This window comes from Pelophylax lessonae (genome assembly GCF_965119305.1).
Source record: "Pelophylax lessonae genome assembly, chromosome: 1".
Taxonomy (NCBI): Eukaryota; Metazoa; Chordata; class Amphibia; order Anura; family Ranidae; genus Pelophylax; species Pelophylax lessonae.
The window spans coordinates 15,771,780-15,794,499 of record NC_138768.1 but is presented as its reverse complement, the minus strand read 5'-3'; the positions used below and the strand labels follow the sequence as shown (position 1 = coordinate 15,794,499).

The 22,720-nt window shown below is 45.5% G+C and overlaps 1 protein-coding gene across 1 annotated transcript in view; it reads left to right on the top strand.

Moving 5' to 3' along the window:
• Positions 1–222: 222 nt before the first annotated feature.
• LOC309560583 (vomeronasal type-2 receptor 26-like) overlaps positions 223–22,720 on the top strand; it is a gene marked incomplete at both ends in the record, with an annotated part of 132,933 nt that continues 110,435 nt past the window's right edge. Inside the window, 5 exons of the mRNA XM_082264207.1 lie at positions 223–308; positions 536–827; positions 4,797–5,585; positions 17,437–17,673; positions 21,683–21,806. Of these exons, the coding sequence (XP_082120333.1) occupies positions 223–308; positions 536–827; positions 4,797–5,585; positions 17,437–17,673; positions 21,683–21,806 (1,528 nt within the window). The remainder of the gene's footprint in view (positions 309–535; positions 828–4,796; positions 5,586–17,436; positions 17,674–21,682; positions 21,807–22,720) is intronic.

Genomic DNA, 22,720 nt, shown 5'->3' with positions numbered 1-22,720 from the left:
CTATTGATCTCCTGTCCTGCACATACTGGGCCTTGTTATACCTCCCGTTCCCCTGTCCTGCATATGCTAGTATTTGTCATACTGTTCTCTGCCCTGCACATACTGGCCCCTAAGTGGTGTCATACAGGGTCCAGCATGTTCAGAACACTAGCTATTACAGCAGAGAAATTATTGGTGTAAAAAGGATTGCAGATGCCTTTTTTAGGATGGAGAAAGTCAACAATGGCTGTGAATGGGTGGGGAAAGGAGAAGAGTCCAGTGCCACTTCGCAAAGCCAACACCAAGTTATTGATCAAGCCTAAAGTCAAGTAGGACTGTTACACAATCAGTCTCCTGCTCATGGAGAGCGGGCAGTGGGGAGCGGTCATACAGAACAAACCTGAATGGCCACACTGTTACCCTAAGTTATCTGTAGCATGGATTACCCTCACACTGTTAACTTTTATCATTAGTTATAATTCTTTTTTGGTAAATTATTTTTAATTACATGTTTTTTCATTTTTCATATTTATTTTTCCATATATTTTATTTATAGTATTAACATTGAGGAGTACAGAAGCATTTTGGCAATGGTATTTGCTGTTGATGAGATTAATACAGACCTCAATCTTCTGCCTAATATTACTCTGGGTTATCATATCTTTAATACCTGTGGAGATCCAAAATTGGCCTTGGGATATGTCTTACAGATATTGTCTGGAGAAAGGAAGGAGGTTCCTAACTATTCCTGTATGGGACGCAGGGAAGTGGCTGGTTTTATTGGGGATACTAGTTTTCATACAACTCATGCAATGGCCCACTTACTCAGTCTCTTTCAATATACACAGGTAAGTGATTGCTCTAAATGTATTAAAGCCCATCTCCTGGTCCCCCTTCCCTACCAGGGCCACTGATAGGGGGGGGGGGACCACCAGTCCTGCTGTAGGGGGCCCAGGCACACAGTGGGGCCCCAAAAGCATGAGTAATCAGTGTGGTCGGGCAGAAGGGCAATTACAGAAGGAAGCCCTGTGCAGCTCTCTTCAGCAGCTGAAAGCCATTTTCTCCCCCTCCTGCCAGCTTTCTGTTGCTACAGGGAGAGACTCAGACACAAGGAATCATTTCTGTAATAACTTCTCCGACACCGACCCCCCTCCCTGTTCTGCCTGCTTCTGATAAAAAGTGTACCTGTGAAGTTTCAGCTCTGTAGCATGTCCAGAACCAGAAAAAAAAAGATAATTTTTCTTAGAAATTTTAGATGGGTTTACCCTCCCTTCATACCTGGGCGTTTTTGTTGCAGGCATTTATTGGGCATTTTTTGGGCATCTTTGGAGGCAGGCATGACATCTGAACTTCTGTATAGGGGTATATATACACACACATATATATACATATACACACATACACACATATAGGTGTGAAAGGAGCGGAACCTCATCCCTGTGCTACTGAAATTATTTCCGCTCTTTTCACACCTATATGTGTGTATGTGTATATGTGTATATATATACCCCTATACTGAAGTTCAGATGTCATGCCTGCCTCCAAAGACACCCAAAAAATGCCCAATAAACGCCTGAAACAAAAACGCCCAGGTGTGAAAGGAGCGGAACCCCATCCCTGTGCTACTGAAATTCTAAGAAAAATTATCTTTTTTTTCTGTAGGTCACCCTGACATAGAAGAGTTCTGTCACCCTAAACTACGGTCACCCTGACACTTAACACTTTCCCTACACAAACTAGATTATTGAATCTAACTATAGTGGTATATAGTACCCTAACTACACTGCATATCCCTTTCCTCACACTAATAATTGCAAAATGACACTGGAGCAGCAGAAATGCTTCCACTCTCTTCCACAGCCTCTCTATTACAGTGCTAGAGATTTGGCAGAGCTATGTTATATACTGGGGGGCGTATGGGGGGCGTATTCACTCCTGATTGGCCTCTGGACCCCCTAGTCACTCCAAATTGCTTTTACTGATGTTTATGGGCCAATCACGGGCTTTTAAAGCCCAATTCCTGTCCAATTGCATTTTGGGCGGTTCTGGTGGCCGAATTCCGAACTTTTACCGCAAAAAGTTTGGAATTCGGCCGAATTTCGAACAGCCAATGTTCGGGTCGAACCAATGGTTGACCCGAACCGTTCAATCATCCCTAATTGGGAGAACCTCTACTTAGAGGCTAAGAGTGGGGGAGGGAAAGTGACATTATTGAATTACACTTAATGTGTTTGTAAATCCAAAACTTTAAAAACTTTAGCTTTGTAGTAATTGTGGAAGGGTTAGAAAGCCTAATTGAGTTTTTTGCAATCTGTGGCCCTAATTAAGGAGTAACTTTACTTTTGTTGAGAAAATCGCTTGGTGATCTGTGTACATTGTAGGGATTTTAACAACCTTTGTAGCAGATTCAAAGCTTTTGTTGCTGTAAAGAAATATCTCTTCTATTGCAGGGGATGCCTAAAATCTGAGTTGTATCTTAGTGCAGACTTGTGGGAAAATCAATGAGCCAATCACACAAGCAGGAAAATATATTTCTGGGGAAGTTTTGTATACAATTGCGTACAGAATACCTCCAGGTACTACAGCATCTGCAGATTGAAAAGGAAAGGTCATTTTTAATAACATTTAATCACAAAATTGCTTGGGTAGAATTTGTTTATGCCATTTATTTGGTATATTTTTTCCACATAAGTGGCGTTAATCTTCAAAGAAGTGATAGTGAGGGAAAATCCAAACTTTTAAGAGGGATTTCCTTCCCTTTGGAATTTTCTTTTGTGTTTACAGGACAGAATGTAGTAGTTCCAGATAAAAATGTGTCACATACCTTGGTTGGAGGCCAAGTTGACGAGAGGGTTTCCCTTGCAGCTCTGGTCCAAGGACCCCTGAATGTGGTGACAGAGGTACAAGGATCAAAGAAGCATGGGTCCCAGTAGCTTGGTAGCAGGTGATTGCCAATGGCAGAAACATAGCCAAGACGAGCCAGGATCATGCACAGTGGACAGCATGGACAGGAAGCAGGCAGAGCAAGGTTAGTAGCAGGCAAAGGCTAGTACCAGGGAGGCAGGCAGAGCAAGATTCAGTAGCAGGCCGAGGTAAGTACCAGGGAGGCAGGCAGAGCAAAGTTCAGTAGCAGGCTGAGGTCTGTACCAGTGAAGCAGGCAGAGCAAGATTTAGAAACAGGCCAAGGTCAGTACCAGGGTGATAGGCAGAGCAAGGTTCAGTAGCAGACCGAGGTCAGTACCAAGGAGGCAGGAAGAGCAAGGTTCAGTAGCAGGCCGAGGTCAATACCAGGGAGGCAGGCAGAGCAAGATTCAGTAGCAGGCCGAGGTCAGTACCAGGGAGGCAGGCAGAGCAAGGTTCAGTAGCAGGCCGAGGTCAATACCAGGGAGGCAGGCAGAGCAAGATTCAGTAGCAGGCCGAGGTCAGTACCAGGGAGACAGACAGAGCAAGGTTAGTAGCAGGCCGAGGTCAGTACCAAGGAGGCAGGAAGAGCAAGATTCAGTAGCAGGCTGAGGTCAGTACCAGGGAGGCAGGCAGAGCAAGATTCAGTAGCAGGCTGAGGTCAGTACCAGTGAGGCAGGCAGAGCAAGGTTCAGTAGCAGGCCGAGGTCAGTACCAAGGAGTCAGGAAGAGCAAGATTCAGTAGCAGGCTGAGGTCAGTACCAGGGAGGCAGGCAGAGCAAGGTTCAGTAGCAGGCCGAGGTCAATACCAAGGAGGCAGGCAGAGCAAGATTCAGTAGCAGGCCGAGGTCAGTACCAGGGAGGCAGGCAGAGCAAGGTTCAGTAGCAGGCCGAGGTCAGTACCAGGGAGACAGGCAGAGCAAGGTTCAGTAGCAGACTGAGGTCAGTACCAGGGAGGCAGGCAGAGCAAGATTCAGTAGCAGGCCGAGGTCAGTAACAAGGAGGCAGGAAGAGCAAGGTTCAGTAGCAGGCCAAGGTCAATACCAGGGAGACAGGCAGAGCAAGATTCAGTAGCAGGCTGAGGTCAGTACCAGGGAGGCAGGCAGAGCAAGGTTCAGTAGCAGGCCGAGGTCAATACCAGGGAGACAGGCAGAGCAAGATTCAGTAGCAGGCTGAGGTCAGTACCAGGGAGGCAGGCAGAGCAAGGTTCAGTAGCAGGCCAAGGTCAATACCAGGGAGACAGGCAGAGCAAGATTCAGTAGCAGGCCGAGGTCAGTACCAGGGAGGCAGGCAGAGCAAGGTTCAGTAACAGGCTGAGGTCAGTACCAGGGAGGCAGGCAGCGCAAGATTCAGTAGCAGGCTGAGGTCAGTACCAGGGAGGCAGACAGAGCGAGGTTCAGTAGCAGGCTGAGGTCAGTACCAGGGAGGCAGGCAGAGCAAGGTTCAGTAGCAGGCCGAGGTCAGTAACAAGGAGGCAGGAAGAGCAAGGTTCAGTAGCAGGCCAAGGTCAATACCAGGGAGACAGGCAGAGCAAGATTCAGTAGCAGACCGAGGTCAGTACCAGGGAGGCAGGCAGATCAAGATTCAGTAGCAGGCCAAGGTCAGTACCAGGGAGGCAGGCAGAGCAAGGTTCAGTAACAGGCTGAGGTCAGTACCAGGGAGGCAGGCAGAGCAAGGTTCAGTAGCAGACCGAGGTCAGTACCAGGGAGGCAGGCAGAGCAAGGTTCAGTAGCAGACCGAGGTCAGTACCAGGGAGGCAGGCAGAGCAAGGTTCAGTAGCAGGCCGAGGTCAGTACCAGGGAGGCAGGCAGAGCAAGGTCAGTAACAGGCACATGTGCATGAGCATTAGATGCATGGGAATTAGTATTAGCTGTGTGAACACATCTTTAGTATTTTTCAAAGTATTTTTCTTTCAGATCAACTATCGAGTCGCTGACCCCCTTTTCAGTAACAAACGAGTTTATCCAACTTTTTACCAAATTATTCAGGATGACCAGGTCCATTACACATCTGTTATAAAGTGTCTGAAGCATTTTGGATGGAATTGGGTTGGAATGATCACACCAAGTGATGGAAGTGGGGACACAGAATTACTGGAGTTGAGTAAAATGATGAGTCAACACGCCATCTGCATTGAGTTTATAATTAAACTTACAGACAAGCTGCACACTAATAAACAGAGGATGCTTACCGCGAAGAAGTCAAGTAGTAATGTCATCATCATTTGTGGTCTTTTCTCCATAGAATATTTGTATGTGTTTGATGAATTAAAAGCCACTATAGAAAATAAAACTCTGATAGTACATGACTCATGGACCAATGCTAAGTATATGGAACCTGATTTCTTTTCCATAATTAACTGTAGCTTCATTTTTATATTAGAATCAAAAACGATTCCAAGCCTGGATACGTTTATTGACAGTGCAAATCCATACAGCCTCCCCAATGATCCAATGCTGGAGGACATTTGGCTTCAACTGTTCCATTGTAATTCTCCAGACCCATACAAAAATCTCATCCTAGCCTCTATATATAAGTTTTCTGGAAGAAATTGTTCAGGAATGGGTCATGTCTCCCCGATGTTCCGCCACATCAAGGATTCAAAGCCCTCCTACGCATATACTTCCGTTTATAAGATGGCCCAGGCCTTGCACAGAATGAAACTCAGCAAAGACAATCTAGGAACAAATAAATTACAACGATTAGTAAGTTCGTACTTAAAAAAATGCTTATACATTAAACAGAATAAATAATATACGGTACATTTGATGGACAGTTGTTTTTTGGTTGGACTATGTTCATCAAGTTTAGATAATTACATCTGTTTTGTTTCTTTACAAATTAACAACTGGGGGGGGGGGGGTGTCCATCACTAAAATACACTGCTCAAAAAAATTAAAGGGACACTTTCAGACACATCAGATCTGAATGGGGAAAAATATCTTGCTGGATATCTGTACTGGTATGGACTGGGTAATGTGTTAGGAACGAAATGCCACATCGTTTAAGGGAAATTAAAATTATCAACCTACAAAGGCAGTGGTGTCAGGGGGGGGGAGGCTGACCCGGGCTATAGCCATGAGTGGGCCCCCAAAAAGCTCTGGGTTTTGTATTGCTCATTGAGAATTATTAGCCCCAAGTCCCAAGGCCTGGGGTTGGCCGGGGGCATAGCTTAAGTGCCAGAGTCCTCTCCTCTCTCTTCCTCTCCTTTGTTTTACGTAACACACAGTGGGAATCTGAAATGTTCGGTGGCCACTGTAAAAAAGCCCAACCTCCTAGGCCAGCTTCTGTGGTAGACGGACCCAGTTGAATCAGTGTGATGTTGCATTGGTGGGCACTGGTAGGCTGCATTGATGGGCCCTTGTAGGCTGCATTGAATGGCACTGGTAGGATGCATTGATGGGCACTGGTAGGCTGCATTGATGGACACTATTAGGCTGCATTGGTTGGCACTGGTAGGCTGCATTGATGGGCACTTTTAGGCTGTATTGGTGGACACTGGTAGGTTGCATTGGTGGGCACTGGTAGGCTGCATTGATGGGCACTTGTAGGCTGCATTGATGGGCACTTGTAGGCTGCATTGATGGGCACTGGTAGGCTGCATTGGTGGGCACTATGAGGCTGCATTCGATGGGCATTGGTAGGCTGAATTTGATGGGCACTGATGAGGCTGCATTGATGGGCACTGGTAGGCTGCATTGATGGGCACTGGTAGGCTGCATTAATGGGCTCTTGTGGGCTGCATTGATGGGCACTGGTAGGCTGCATTGATGGGCATTGGTAGGCTTCATTTGATGGGAACTGATGAGGTTGCATTGATGGGCATTGGAAGATTGCATTTGATTTGCACTGATGAGGCTGTATTGATGGGCACTGGTAGGCTGCATATGATGGGCACTGATAAGACCGCATTTTATGGGCACTGATATGGCTGCATTGATGCATTGATCTCTTGCGGCATGTCTGCTGTCTCTGACCATCTCTTGTATCATGTCCACAGTCTATGACCATCTCCTGTATCATGTCTGCAGTCTCTGACCATCTCCTGTATCATGTCTGCAGTCTCTGACCATCTCCTGTATCATGTCTGCAGTCTCTGACCATCTCCTGTATCATGTCTGTAGTCTCTGACCATCTCCTGTATCATGTCTGTAGTCTCTGACCATCTCCTGTATCATGTCTGTAGTCTCTGTCCATCTCCTGTATCATGTCTGCAGTCTCTGACCATCTCCTGTATCATGTCTGCAGTCTCTGACCATCTCCTATATCATGTCTGCAGTCTCTGACCATCTCCTGTATCATGTCTGTAGTCTCTGTCCATCTCCTGTATCATGTCTGCAGTCTCTGACCATCTCCTGTATCATGTCTGTAGTCTCTGACCATCTCCTGTATCATGTCTGTAGTCTCTGTCCATCTCCTGTATCATGTCTGCAGTCTCTGACCATCTCCTGTATCATGTCTGTAGTCTCTGTCCATCTCCTGTATCATGTCTGCAGTCTCTGACCATCTCCTGTATCATGTCCGCAACCTCTGTCTATCTCTTGTCTTTTATCATGTCTGCAGTCTCTGAGGGGAAGCCTGGAGAGGAGTCAAGAGTGGGGATGCCACCGGGATGGGGGTCATGGGGGAAGTCAGATGTGTGTGGAATGTGAAAAAGAGACTGTAGGATGAAATCCGAGCCACTGACCTGGAGCTGTCTGACTGAGCCCTGCACAGTGCACCTGAGAGGAGGTCAGTGACAGTGCCACCAGGCCAGTCTGTGGGGGTCTTTGATGTAAGGGGAGAATAAATACAATAATGTAAGGGGCACTCATATAAAGGTTTTCCCCTTATATCAGTAACCGCACACAGTTACCTTAGTGTATTCTTTCTGCGGAAGGTAGTCTCTGGACACCAGAGTCCCCCCACATTCACAGTGTTCCTGGGGCCCCCCTTGACGATTGCTCCACTTTTACCACTTTCAACCAGAATTTGCTCATATATATATAAAGCAGTATGTGCTTTTATATCTGTCTTATCTATATATAATACACTCTTCAAACTTGCTTTAAAATGCATGTTTTTCACTTTTATGAAGAAGAAAATAATGACGTTAGGCTGTTGGGACGGTATAATAATGCAAGGGGCTAGTAAGAAATTTTTTCCAGGGCTGGTTTTTGTTCCCAGTCCTGCCCAATTTACCTTCTGGCTGAAGCCCCTGTTTTTTTTCCCACCTAACAACACCCCTAACAAAGGGCTGAATTCAAAGACACCCTGAAAATCAAAATGAAAAAATGATGCAGCAGGCTTGTCCATTTTGCTGAAAGTTCATCAAAATGGTACTCAGTAGTTTGTATGGCCCCAACGTGCTTGTATGCATGCCTGACAACTTTAGAGCATGCTCCTAATGAGACAGCAGATGGTGTCCTGTGGTATTTCCTCACGGATTTGGACCAGGGCCTCACTGAGCTCCTGAACAGACTTAGGTGCAACCTGGCAGTGTCGGATGGACCGAAACGTATTGTCCCAGAAGTATTCTACTGGATTTAGGTCAGATGAGCATAGGGGCCATTCAATGGTATCAATTCCTTCATCCTCATAGAACAGGCTGCATACTTTTGCCACATCAGGCCAGACATTGTTTTGCACCAGGAGGAGCCAAGGACTCACTGCACCAGCGTAGGGTCAATGGGTCCAAGGATTTTGTCCCAATATCTAACGGCAGTCAAGGTACCATTATCAAGCCGTTAGAGGTCTGTGCAGCCCTCCATGGATATGCCTTCTCAGACCATCACTGACCCACCACCTAACCGGTCATGCTGATTGATGTTACAGGCAGCCTATCGTTCTCCGTGGCTTTTCCAGACCCTTCCACATCTGTCCCATTTGCTCAGGGTAAACTTGCCGTCAACTGTGAAAAGCATGGGGTGCCAGTGGTGGAGCTGCCAATTCTGGTATTCAATGGCAAATGCCAATCGAGCTCCACGGTGCCGGGCAGTAAGCACTGCACCCAATAGAGAACGTCGGGCCCTCAGGCCACCCTCATGAAGTCTGTTTCTGATTATTTGGTTCACACCAGTGGCCTACTGGAGTTCATTTTGTAGGGCTCTGGCAGTGCTCATCCTTGCAAAAATAAGCAGATACTGGTCCTGCTGATGGGTTAAGGTCATTTTACGGCCTTGTCTAGCTCTCCTAGTGTAACTAAGTGTAACTGCCTGTCTCCTGGAATCTCTTCTATGCTCTTGAGACTGTGCTGGGAGGCACAGCAAACCTTCGGGCAATGGCAGGTATTGATGTGCCATCCTGGAGGAGTTGGACTGCCTGTGTAACCTCTATAGGGTCCAGGTATCAACTCATGCTACCAGTAGTGGCACTGACCCTAGCCAAATCATAACTAGTGAAAAACAGTCAGAAAAGATGAGTAGGGAAAAAACATGTCAGTGGCCTCACCTGTAAAACTATTACAGTTTTGGAGGTTGTCTCATTGTTGCCCATCTAGTGCACAACCATCAAAGCAGCCGAAATGGATTAAACCCCCCTCTGCTACTTAATTGACCAGATCAATATCCCATGAGATTAATTGACTTGATGCTATACTCTAATTAAAAAGTGTTCCTTTAATTTTTTTTGAGCAGTGTATAATGCGGAGCATCTCCCAAAAACTTTACAAGCTATGGTTATGATATTTTGCTCAGCTGACTGTATGCCAGTAATACATAGTTATAGAACATTTTGACTTCTTGGGCACCCCAAAGAATTACACAACAAAATGCTGAAAGAAAATACATTTATTAATACATTCCAAATAAAAAAAAAAAAACAACTATTTATAATATTTAATATTAAATCCAGCACTGTCTTACACAGGGCTCTTTTTTTCAGAAAATAGGTACAAGAAGTCAACCCCTCGCTACAAACACACACACACTCTCCAAACCGCTTCAAATAGTCGGTGTGATCAAATTTCCCTAACAGTGGGAGGGTCTTAAAGGGGCATTGAATACAAGGAGTGCATTACATACATAGTGCAGAGTTCGGGAGTGCAATACGTACATAGTGCAGAGTTCGGGAGTGCAATACGTACATAGTGCAGAGTTCAGGAGTGCACTGCTTATAGAGTGCAGAGTTCAGGGATGCAATGCATATAGAGTGCAGAGTTTACGGGTGCGCTACACACAGAGTACAAAGTTCAGCCTTCTTCCACAGCTGCTTACCTCTGCATTCCCCATTCACATTTAATTTTCACCCCTCTTCAGCTCTGCAACTATCTTCTCCCCACCTCTTTAAAAACTCCACTATCTTCCATTTCCACATGCCTTACTTTCTCTTCTGTTCATGGATGGACACAGCTCCTGATCTTCTTAACCATTTGGTTATACTGCCCACTACAGGAGTAGGACACTAGGCAGAAAAAAGACTGACTACGCCTATGGGCAGTCCCAAGGGGTATACCCCCTCTCTGCTATAGGTACTCAGTTTTATTACAAGCAGTTTCAGAAGAATTACAACTCCACAGAGGGGTGGGTGCTGTGACCATCAATGAACATCAGAGAAATGGATTTTACGGTAAGTCAAAAATCTAATTTTCTCTTTCATTCATTAATGGACACAGCTCCTGATCTTCTTAACCATTGGGACATCCTAAAGCAGTGTCAAACGTGAGGGGTGAGAACAGCAAGAAAAAATACCCAAGGCTAAACCATAGCCAGCAGGTAACAGAAGCTCAACCAAAAAAACAACTGAAAAACATTACACCCTCAAGGGGGACCAGGTCCTCTAACCAGCAGCCTGCAAACCTTGCAGCCAAAAGAAGAATCCCCAGATGCCAACACATCCACTTTATGAAATTTTGTGTGCACCGACGACCGGGTGGCCGCCTTGCAAACCTGCGTCACTGACGCCTGATGACGGAAGGCCCAGAAAGCACTGAGCGCCCGAGTAGAATGTGCCTTGACAGGGAAAGGCGGAACCTGACCCATAACTGCCTAGTCAAGAGTAAGGACCTAATTCCTTGCTGGGATTTTTGATCCGGGCATTTTTTTCTCTTTAGATAGATTTTTTTCTACGAATTAGGGGATTGGAGGACCTTAATTATGAAGAGCGCCTACAAGCGCATGATTTATTCTCCCTGGAGAAAAGACGCCTAAGAGGGGACATGATAGCGATTTGCAAATACCTCAACGATGATCTCGACATTGAAAAAAAACACGATTCAGTCGCAAGGAATGCATGAGGACACAAGGCCATACAATGTGATTAGAGGAGAAGCATTTTAACCTCAGGCTACGCGGGGGGTTCTTTACAGTAAGGGCTACAAGACTGTGGAATTCTCTGCCACAAATGGTAGTAACTGCGGGGAGTATGGCTATGATTAAAAGACTCTTGGACATACATCTCAAGGATCAAAACATTCAGGGGTATGGGAAATGATTGCTCCTTGCTGCAGAGACCAGTTACAGGTGTGGACAGTAACCATTTGTTTTTGTTATAGACTATATATTGACCAGGCAACGCACTGACATCTTTGCTGCCATTGTGCAATAGGCTGGATGTTCAGTGTGCCCCTGTGCCTTTAAGAAGGGGTGGGCTCCCTTCAGGTATATCTGTCCTACACCTGTCCATTAAATGCATGTGCTTCCATTGTTGTAGACTCTCAGAATTTAGAGTTAGGACCACAGATAATGGGGTGCCTTGACGGGGCTCTGTGGCTTACGAATGTATTTGCAAATGTGTGCAACTAAACCCCTGTTTTTAACGCGTACTGTTGGACAGGTCAATTCGGTTGGTCGCAGATTGGTCGGTAAGGAGAGCTTGGAAATCTTTTTGTTTGTCTTGTTATATGCATCGCCCTTCCAATGCTCCTTGCTGCAGAGACCAGTTACAGGTGTGGACAGTAACCATTTGTTTTTGTTATAGACTCCTTGCTGCTATTGCCTCTATCTTGCCTCCCTTCACATGTGGTGTTTGGCTTCTCTGTTCTCCTATGGGCGTCGCCTGCTCCACTGTGGCTTATATCCTGTTCCTGTCTATTACTTCCTGGGTCACCTCCCTGTGTGCCTCCCTATATATACACATGCTCAGTGCACTGTTCCTTGCTTGAGAAACATCGCTGTTCTCTGAGCTCCCTTCCGTGTATCCCTTGGCTATTGTATCTGATCTCCTGTGTACCGACCCGGCTTCGTTTCTCCGTCTATGTTCGTCTGCTGCCTGTCCTGACCTCGACTTGTCTCTTGGATCTCCTCATAGTCTCCTGTTTACCCTGCACATGACAGCGGTCTCCACATCCTCAGCTGGGCCTACCTGGGGGCCGCGACCTGGTTCCAGTCTGCTGCAAGTCCATCCCCACCATCAGGGGCCCTGGTGAAGAAGCAGGCTGGAGCTTAGACTCCGCGCCCTGGGGAATCCTAAGCTGGGGATCTAGAGGAGTTAATAATATAGACTCGTTGACACCAGGTGCTAAAGGATAGGGGTTTGTCTGCGTTGGTGATTCCAACACTGTTGAAGGCCAGGAAGTCTACCCCTAGGAAGATTTATCATTTTATGTGTAAAACATACATTTTGTGGCGTAAGTCTATTGGGGTTCACCCTCGCTTTTTCTCGGTGGCTCGGGTCTTGACCTTCCTTCAACGGGGGGGTTGAGCAGAAATTGGCTTTGAGTACCATCAAGGGCCAGGTGTCAGCCATGGAGGTTTTTTTTCAACACCCTTTGGCCATGCATTCTCTGGTGCATACTTTTCTTCAGGGGCTTTGACATTTGGTTCTTCCAGTGCTGTCTCCGTTACCACCTTGGGACCTCAACTTAGTGCTCTCAGTTCTCCAGAAGCCTCCCTTTGAAAATGTTTGGGAGATTCCCCTGCCTACGCTGTCCCAGAAGCTTTTTGGTTGTGATCACCTCTGCATGCAGAATGTCGGAATTGGTGTTATCTTGTCGTTCACCTTACTTGGTGGTCCACAAAGATAAGGTGGTTCTTTGTCCCTGTCCATCGTTCCTTCCAAAGGTCGTCTCTGATTTCCATTTGAACAAAGGCATTGTTGCCTTCCCTGTGTCCCAGGCCAAAACACCCTAAGAAAATTGCTTTGCATGCCCTGGATGTGGTTCGGGCAATTTGAGTGTATCTGGCAGCTACAGAGTCTTTTAGAAAGTTAGACTCACTATTTGTGCTCACGGATGCACCTCGGAAAAGACTGTCCGCTTCCTCTGCAACCATTTCCAGATGGATCAGACAGACGGTGACTAAGGCCTATTCAGTTACGGGTCAGGTTCCGCCTTTCCCTGTCAAGGCACACTCTACTCGGGCGCTCAGTGCTTCCTGGGCCTTCTGTCATCAGGCGTCAGTGACACAGGTTTGCAAGGCGGCCAACCATCGTCAGTGCACACTTTTACAAAATTTCATAAAGTGGATGTGTTGGCATCTGTGGATTCTTCTTTTGGCTGCAAGGTTTTGCAGGCTGCTGGTTAGAGGACCTGGTCCCCCTTGAGGATGTAATGTTTTTCGGTTGTTTTTTTGGTTGAGCTCCTGTTACCTGGCTGGCTATGGTTTAGCCTTGGGATTTTTTTCTTGCTATTCTCACCCCTCACGTTTGACACTGCTTTGGGATGTCCCAATGGTTAAGAAGATCAGGAGCTGTGTCCATTAATGAACGAAAGAGAATAATGAGATTTTTGACTTACCGTAAAATCCATTTCTCTGATGTTCATTGATGGTCACAGCACCCACCCCTCTGTGGAGTTGTAATTCTTCTGACACTGCTTGTAATAAAACTGAGTACCTATAGCAGAGAGGGGGAGTATACCCCCTGGGACTGCCCATAGGCATAGTCAGTCTTTTTTTTTTGCCTAGTGTTCTACTCCTGTAGGGGGCAGTATAACCTAATGGTTAAGAAGATCAGGAGCTGTGTGTGTCAATGAACATCAGAGAAATGGATTTTACAGTAAGTCAAAAATCCAATTTTTGTTGCTGTATTATGCTAAAGCACCCAGTCAGCTCTAGTACCTCCCCGCACACTGTATTTGTCTTTGCCTTTCTCACACTCAGAGAGATCATCCAGTGAGGGTGTTGATCCTCAAAAAATAACAATTCCTTCAAAAATAGTGATGGCCTATGAATTTGGCTGCTGTAAACTATATTACGGAGATCTACGGCAAAAGGAAGAGTAAGACCGAAAGTTTTGTAAAAAAAAAAACAAAAAACAATATTTTTTACATTCTGCTATAAAAAATATCCAATAAAAAATTTAAGAAATCAAATTTCTTCAGAAAATTGTGGTCAAATTATATTCTGCTACATGTCTTTGATAAAAATAATTCTAATAAGTGTAGATCGATTCATTTGTGTGAAAGTTATAGCTCCTACAAACTATAAAATATATACTGGAATTTTCTTTTATACTAATAATGGCAGTGATCAGCAACCTATAATGAAACTGCGATAGTGTGGAAAACAATCTGACACTAATTGACGCTTGGTGGGAACTGACTAACTGGCACTGACATCACCAGTGACACTTACACAATGATCAGTGATAATAATATACACTGTCACTGTACTAATGATACTGGCTGGGAAGGGGTTAACATCTAGGGCAATCAATGGGTTAAATGTGTGCCTAACAATATGTAATGTGTGCTGCTTTTCAGTACAGATTTCTTTATTTCTTATCCCTGCTTTGTAGAAGAAGAAACAGAAATATTGTTGCCTTTGTACAGAGCCCGGTGTTGCTTGTGTCAGGAACCATGAATCAGACTGAGACAGAAAATGCAGTAAAATCACACTTTTAATGTAATGGTAAAAATGGTAGAGAACAGTAAATGTAGTCAAAACCTAAGCCAGGGGTCAGAAGCCAAAATGGGAAGTCAGATGAGCCAGTGATCAGGAAACCAGAAATCAGCGTAGTCGGAGGAACGGGATCAGGAACCAGAAGGGACGTCAGCCGGGCAAAGTCTTTGACAAGAACACTCAAGATATGTTGACCAGGCAAAGGCAGGAACAGAATGAACAAGGCAGCTTAAATAGATAGAAAGAGGCTGGCTGTAGGTGGGACTGACGAGCAGATAATGATAACCAGGTGAGCCACTGAGGAAACAATGAGTGCTGACAATTAAATGACAGCTAAGCAAACTGAGCACAGAGAAGAGAGCTGCTGCAAGCCCAACCCTGACAGATTGTCAGCTCAGAGCCCTGGGCTGTGAATGTACACAGCTGATCAGCAGGTCCCGACTGTGAATCATTGGCCGGAACTTGCTGACAAACTTCTGCTGTGTACAATCATAGCCGATGCTGTTGGGGGTCACACATGCCTGCCCCCCTAAACTCAAAAGTAGGCAGTGATGTACGGGTACATCGCTTTGCCTTGCTTTGCCATTGCAGATGGGAAGTCCACAAGTGGTTAAAGTCAATGGTAAGACAAGTCTATTTTTATTTATTCTTTTTATTTGAGGAAGGGTTAGACCTCTCTGACACATTTTTATCGTGGTTTGTGCCCCCACTGGGGAGATTCATTCTCTACATTTGTCCTGGGGACCAATTTCACCAACACAATAGGGGGTTCATAGGGGAAGATTCTAAATATTAAAGTTGTCAAGAGAGCGAGAGGTGAGGGGAGATCTTCCAATGGGAATACGTGTTCTGGTGACAACCTTCTAAGTTAAGAATTCCTTCCACTCACTTCCTGTTCTGTCTTAGAGGCAGGAAGTAAGGGAACCCATGCACAGAAAGATCGTCCCTTGGCTTGTTTTGTTGTTTTTATTAGGGGGTGATAACTTGAATGGGGTAGGGAATTTATGGGATGCCATGTCAATACACAGAACAGAGGGACAACTTCCTCTCTATTTACACAGAGCTTCTTCTTCCTTTCTCCTTCACAAACTTGGTTTCCATTGCACAGCACCTGCTGCTTACTCCTGGTGGAACTAGCAGTATATAGCTAGTTCAGCAAAGGCCCACTACAGGCAGGAACTCTCAGTCCCTTGAGAAATGTAGCACAAATGGAGCGAACAGCATAACATCTCTCCTTCTGCTTCCCCATGGCCACTGATCCCAGTTCTTCTTGCCCACAGAATGCTGGTCCACCTGGCTGCCACCAGTCATGTCTGGCCTACCTTCCTTCCGACTGGAACTCTGCACCAGTCCTGCCCGGCTGACACCTATGGAGATTTCCCAGGGAAAGGTTAGATAAAGACTTGGCAAACTGTGGTCTTCAGGAGAGCTCTCCTACAGCTGACAGTCTCTCCCCTTGTCTGTCCCTGCACCGTGCATCACTGTCCCTGCTTTTTCCTTCCTGCTGCCTCTCTGGCTTTTATCTTTCCAACTGCCTCCTATGGTGGGATCGTTCAAGGCCAGCTTTCCTGTGCTCCCAGCCCGAGGTAAAATGCCTCCCCTGCATGGGTCCCTCAAGGGCCACCAAAAGCCTCCCTCAGCACTCCTTTTCCATATTCCACCCGACTCACCTGCTGGCATGGCCCAAGTGTTCTACTTCTGTGTTCAAGCCTTGGCAAAGTGGGCGAAGGGAGCAAAGTGAGCACAGCCAGGTTCACAAAGTGTTCTACTCAGGCTGATCCTAGGCTGGAAAAACAGCGTTGGAGCTTAAAAACTAAATGTCTTGACATTTGACCTTTGGGACTACACAACCCTAACCCTCCTCAGTGTCTGTACTGGCAATAACCCTAACCTTAACACCAACCCTTCTCACTATCTGTACCGGCAATAAACTGGCAATACCGGTTATCCCAGTTCCCTGTCAGGCCCACTCCTGGGGATTGGTTGAGAGCCCAAAAATATGTAGGGTAGCTCCTCCTCACCTCCACTTACTAGTTCTAGAATGTTCTCCAACTTTCCGGATACCGGGGGGAGGTACCAGAGAGCTGCCAGGATGAGTCATCCAGCCCTGACCTCTAGTAACCCTGACCCAGATACCAGCCCCTGATGTGAATGGATAAGGGGTACATAGTACTCCTGCTCATTAACAAAAAAAGTTGTAACCTAGAAATAAAGAAACCCAAGCATTCAACAAACCCTTTATTAAAGTGATTGCAAAGCCTCTTTTTTTCTATTAAAATAAGAAACATGTTATACTTCCCTCCTCTGTGCAGTTGGTTTTGCACAGAGCAGCTCAGATCCTCCTATTCTCGCGTACCTGGTTGGAGCTCCTGGCCCCTCCCTCCTGTTGAGTGCCCCCACAGCAAGCAGCTTTCTATGGGGGCACCCGAGTCGAGCCACAGCTCTCTGTGTCCATTCAGATACGGAGCTGTGGTTCAGCTCCACCCCCTCTCTCTCCTCATTGGCTAACTGAGTTTGATTGACAGCAGTGGAAGCCAATGGCGCTGCTGCCATGTCTCAGCTAATTAGGAGGGAGGATCCCAGACGGCTGAGGTATTTGTTGAGGCTGAGGCTCTGCAATCATTTCTCCTTCCTTATTGGCTCCAGCACATTTCCCCGAAAATGGTGAAATTTTGTAGAAATGTTCTAATTTTCACCCAGATTTCACAAAAACTCAAAATTTTTGTAAATAATGTAAAGATTACTTACATATTCTGTTTATTTTTCTTTACCATTTGTTTTTCAATGTTTCCCCTTGAAGTTGCACAGCTATGTGAGAAGGGTTCATTACACGGACTCCACTGCGGCGGAAATCTTCTTTCATGATAAAGCAGAAGTCCCCACCAAGTTGATTTTAGCAAATTTTATCATTTACAAAACCGAGGACGGCCACAGATTTGTCACTGTGCCATTGCTTGCCTTTAACAAGACTCTGGATGATGATAATGATGATATTTTCAGTATTGAGCTTAACAACGTCTCATGGAAAAATGCCATTGTAAGAAATGATCGGTGTATTTATATACAGACTTGCTTTATTTGTACATTTTATCCACCAATTGGCTATGGGTCACTCTGCTGCGGATGGTTGAGGGTGCGGGACAGCATTTAAATTGTACCGATTCCCTCACCCGCAGCCAAAACGTGCTGCTCTTTAATACTTAATGGCACACCCATGCATCTGAAAATGTAGCACATTTTCGGGTGTGGGAAATCGCATGGTTCAAAAGCACTATGCAACTTCCCTGCGGCTGCATTTGTAACCACTTCAGCCCCGGAAGGTTTACCCCGCTTTATGACCAGGCCATTTATTGGATTTTTATAGATCCCAGATTCCCTCAATAAAGAGTACCTATCGCACAACGACTATACAACCCAAGTGTAACGCGGAGAGCTCCGGTCCCTGCTCCTAGGCCGGAGCCCTCGCGGCGTTCTTCCCAGATCCAGTCACCTGTGCCCGCTCCGGCTCTCTCCTCCGCTCCCCGCTCACGTGGTTCCCGGCGCGCCCGTCCCTGCACCATAGGGCGCGCGCGCGCCGGCTGTTTGAAATTTAAAGGGCCAGTGCACCAGTAATTGGTGCCTGGTCCAAACCTCCCTTCCTGTTTCCTGTTTCATATATAAGTGACCTGCCCCTTCCTGCCCTTGCCGGATCTTTGTTGCCTCAGTGCCCTAGTGAAAGCGTTATTTGTGTAATCCCTTGCCTGTTGCCGAACCCTTTGCCAGCGATTACCGCCTCTGAACCTGTGATGCCTGCCCTGACCTTTGCTACGTCTGACTACGTCTCTGCCTGTCCCTTTTGTACTACGCCTGTCTCAGCAGTCAGTGAGGTTGAGCCGCTACCGGAGGACACGACCTGGTAGTTACCGCCGCAGCAAGACCATCCCGCCTTGCGGCGGGCTCTGGTGAAAACCAGTAACTACTTAGAACCGATCCTCCGGTACGGTCCACGCCATTCCCTCACTGACACAGAGGATCCACTCCCTGCACCGCTCCTGCTACCAGTCCGGATCCTGTCACCAAGCGCTCATCCTGTTGGGAATTGTATGCGTGCTGCTCTCCTTAGGTGGGGAAACTCCAAAAAACTGAAAACTTCTAGTGCCTTACCCTTCAACACGTTTAAAAAATGTATTAAAAAGCCAAAAAACATACAAGACATGAAGAGTAAAATCGTATATCACACAGAGCTCTGAGGAAGGAATATGTCTCCCGAAACTCGTTAGTGGTTTAAGCACAGGGATGTATCCTTTTCCACATAGGGGTTGATATGGGTTGATCCTGCTTAGCAGAAACACAAGATCTTCATCTTGTTCCCTAACAGAGCAGCAATCTTCCTTGTTTACATAGGCAGATCACTATTCTGCCTTTCTTGGGTATGATCGCGTGTGGGCGACGGACATCAGGTCCACCCGACCTGCTGATTGGCTCCGCCTGTAGCCAATCAACGTGCAATTGCGTGTCCTGCGGTGCACGCGCACCCCCTAGCATACTTGCCAACTGTCCCTTTTTTTCAGGGACAGTCCCTGCAAATAGGAGCCTGTCCCAGGTAATTTATATTATCCCTGGAAGTGCCTGTTTATCGGGCTGCCCATAAATGTTACGCAGAAGTAGTGCAGCTGAATGGGAGAATTATTCCAACTCTGCTACTTTGGCCTTAAGTTTGAAATTCCCTTTTTAATATCCTGTAATTCTCTCTATATTGAGTAGACTCTATAATCTGATAAGTAGGCGAGATTAATTATGCAGAGTGGGCGGAGCTTCAGGGAAGTGGATGTGGTAATTTATAGCTGTGCTGCAAATGTCCCTGGAATTTTTTTTAAATGTTGGCAACTATGCCCTAGAGCTGACTTGCCTTAGTAAATGTATGTTAGGCGGTCGGCAAGTGCTTAGAAAACCTTAAAGTAGAACTATAGGCAACATTTTGTTTTTGTTTTTTTCATTTTGAATAAGATTATAATCCATGTCATTTTTTTTTTTTCCACTATCTTTGTCCCATTGCAGAGATTTCCCTTCACGTCCTGTCCCATAGCCAAACAGGAAGTGAGAGGAAATCCCTGCAAATTAGGGGAAATTTCTTGGGGACCCCCAGGCCACCAGAACTAGTGTCCCCATTGGGAAGATTTTCCCCTCATTTTTTGAGGGACAACCCAAATTTTGGATTTTCTTTTACTTTCATTTTCAATGATGAAGGTAAACAGGACCAATAGAGAGGGGGAATCTCCCTTATGGGTGCACAGACTGCAATAAAAACTGATAAGCGTTCTATTCCCTCTTCACTCTATCAAAATCTAAAAAAAGTTTTGCCTTTAGTTATACTTTAAATGATGGACTGGAATGGCAGTCTAACTTTACCCCACAAATGCGCTTTTGGCTAAATGGGAACACGTTTTCTAATTCCCCCAAAAATCTGATGGAAGGACTTTCCCCATTGAGTCCAATACATTCAATTACAACGTAATGAATTTTGCTGACATTTCGGCAAAGTGAAATCCCCCAATCTCTCAATGACATGTCTTTGTTTAGTAAAAAAGTCTTATCATCCTCATATACAGGAAGTGTAATGGCAATCACATGGCTTTGTTTATAAATAAAGAATTTACCATCAGTTAGGATTAGTAATAATAATCTTAAAGTGGAAGTTCAGCCAAAACCTAATGCTAAACCTATTTTCTCCCACATTCTAAGCCTGAACTTCCACTTTAACCACTTTAACTCTGCTCACATTGCTGCTACTGCAGCAATGTGGCTCGTTATCGTCTACGTCGCTGGACTCCGCCCCTTGTGGGCGGCGCGCCCGCGCCGCCAGAGACTCGCTCCTGCTGTTTTCAGTCACAGCGGGAGTCGGGGCAAGGGGAGGAGCAGCGGCGATAGCCGCCGCTCTTCCCCGATCATCGGGGAATCGAGTTTGGAGATCCGTCCGCTTGTGTAAACAGAGCGGGCGGATCTCCTAAGTGACAGGCAGGGACAGATAGCATGGTTCAGCATAGCTGAACATCCGATCTTTCCCTGACTCAGTGACCTCCCCCCCCACACGTCAGTAAGCACAGGCATACATTAACCCCTCCCTCTCCAATAAAATTAACCCCTTCCCTGCCAGTGTCATTTTTACAGTAACTGCATATGTATAGCACTGATTACTGCAGTAATGTCACTGGTAACCCCAAAAGTGTCAAAAATGTCAGTCAAGGGTCCGATCTGTCCACCGCAATGTCGCAGTCCCGCAAAAAAAATCGCAGATCGCCGCCATTACGCGTTAAAAAAAAAACACCAAAAATGACAAATCTTTCCCTTAGTTAGTAAACGTAATAACTTTTGCGCAAACCAATCAAAATACGCTTATTGTGATTTTTTTTACCAAACATAGGTAGCAGAAAACAAATTGGCCAAAAATTTAAAAAATTTTGATTTTTAAATTTTTTTGGGGGGGGGGATTTCAAAATTTAAAAAATATTGTTATTTTTTCAAAATAAACGCTCTTTTTTTGTTTATAGCGCAAAAAGTAAAAATCGCACAGGTGATCAAATACCACCAAAAGAAAGCTCTGTTTGTGGGAAAAAAAGGACGTACATATCGTTTGGGTACGGCGTCGCACGACCGCGCAATTGTCAGTTAAAGTCGCACAGCGCCGAAACGCAAAAAGTGGCCTGGACGTAAGACAGCAAAATCCTCCGGTGGTAAAGTGGTTAAGGCTACCATTGTGGGGTTTACAGTTCAAGGGTCCTATCCCTTTGGTGTTATATATAGAGCACATTTTACCTTTAAAAGCCACTAAAAACACTTTTAATTTGCCTTTGTCTTTGACTCAGTTTTGCTGAAATGAAAAGCTTTTAGCAAAACGTCCTTCAATATTGCAGAAATTATGGTCAAGAGGAATCTCCCAAATTTATGTATCCGTATTAGGCATCATCAGAAAGGTCAGAATTGCTGGTAGTTTGGACCAAATTTATAATTTTGATAATCTATCATTACATTTTAAATGTTTTTCTTTTATTTTCCACATGAAATTCAAGATTCCAGAATCCCGATGTAATGACAAATGTCCTCATGGGTACAGAAAAGCTTCTAATGGAAGAACCCATGTGTGCTGCTATGACTGCACCCCGTGTTCTGAGGGCGAGGTGTCCAATGTAACTGGTAAGAATGTGAAAACTATCCACCGAATGTCAGAAGGTGGAGATAGATCTGATTCAAAGAGAATAAGCATTTCACCAATTCACTTAACATCACCGATCTAAACTGTAGGTTCCTGTAGTTGTTTTTTTTTTTAGCCTATGAAGGTTCCATATTGTCGTGCTTCCATGTATATTGGCAGCAGAATATTGTTCTAAAAACTAAAGCTTTTGAACATTTGTCAGACACGTTTCAAAGTATTTTGATTTTTTTAAGCCCATCTCTGGTCATACCTCTTCTCCTTCCCAACCAGTGGTGGCTGGCGCTGGAGACTTTTGGGGAGGTGCGGGCAGGCACCTCCAGGTCTGCACTCACCCTACAGTGGAGCCTCCCAGCTGTCACAGCTCCCCTGGTGCCCGGCGCTGTGGCTTCTGTTTTGGCCAGGTCATCTTTCCGAGTTCTTAGCCATCCTGTCCTGATTGGATGGGAAGCCGATGCCAATTCCTCACTATATGAAGCATTCTTCCTTTTCATACGATCTGGGATTACCTTCCATTACCATTTGAGATACTGATGTCCACTGATGTTTATGAGTCCACAATGTACCTTTGAGAGATGATCTGTGAGAAGGACCACAGCTAAGGCTACCAGGGTCCAGGACCTCAACCCCATATCTATTACAAGCTGGCCACCCCTGTAGGGGTACATAGCTCTGGTAAGTGTGGGCTATATTGAGAGGGGAGCACCAGATTCCTCACCCGCACGCCCACTCCGGATCACCCCAGGAAAGCACCTTATAATATATATACTTATATATTTTTTTTTGGACTTTGCACTAATATTTTCCTTTTTTTGGACTTTGCACTACAATTTATGGATTTTTTTAAATTTTCTATCGATATATTAATTTCACTACCTATTTATTATTATTTTTTGAC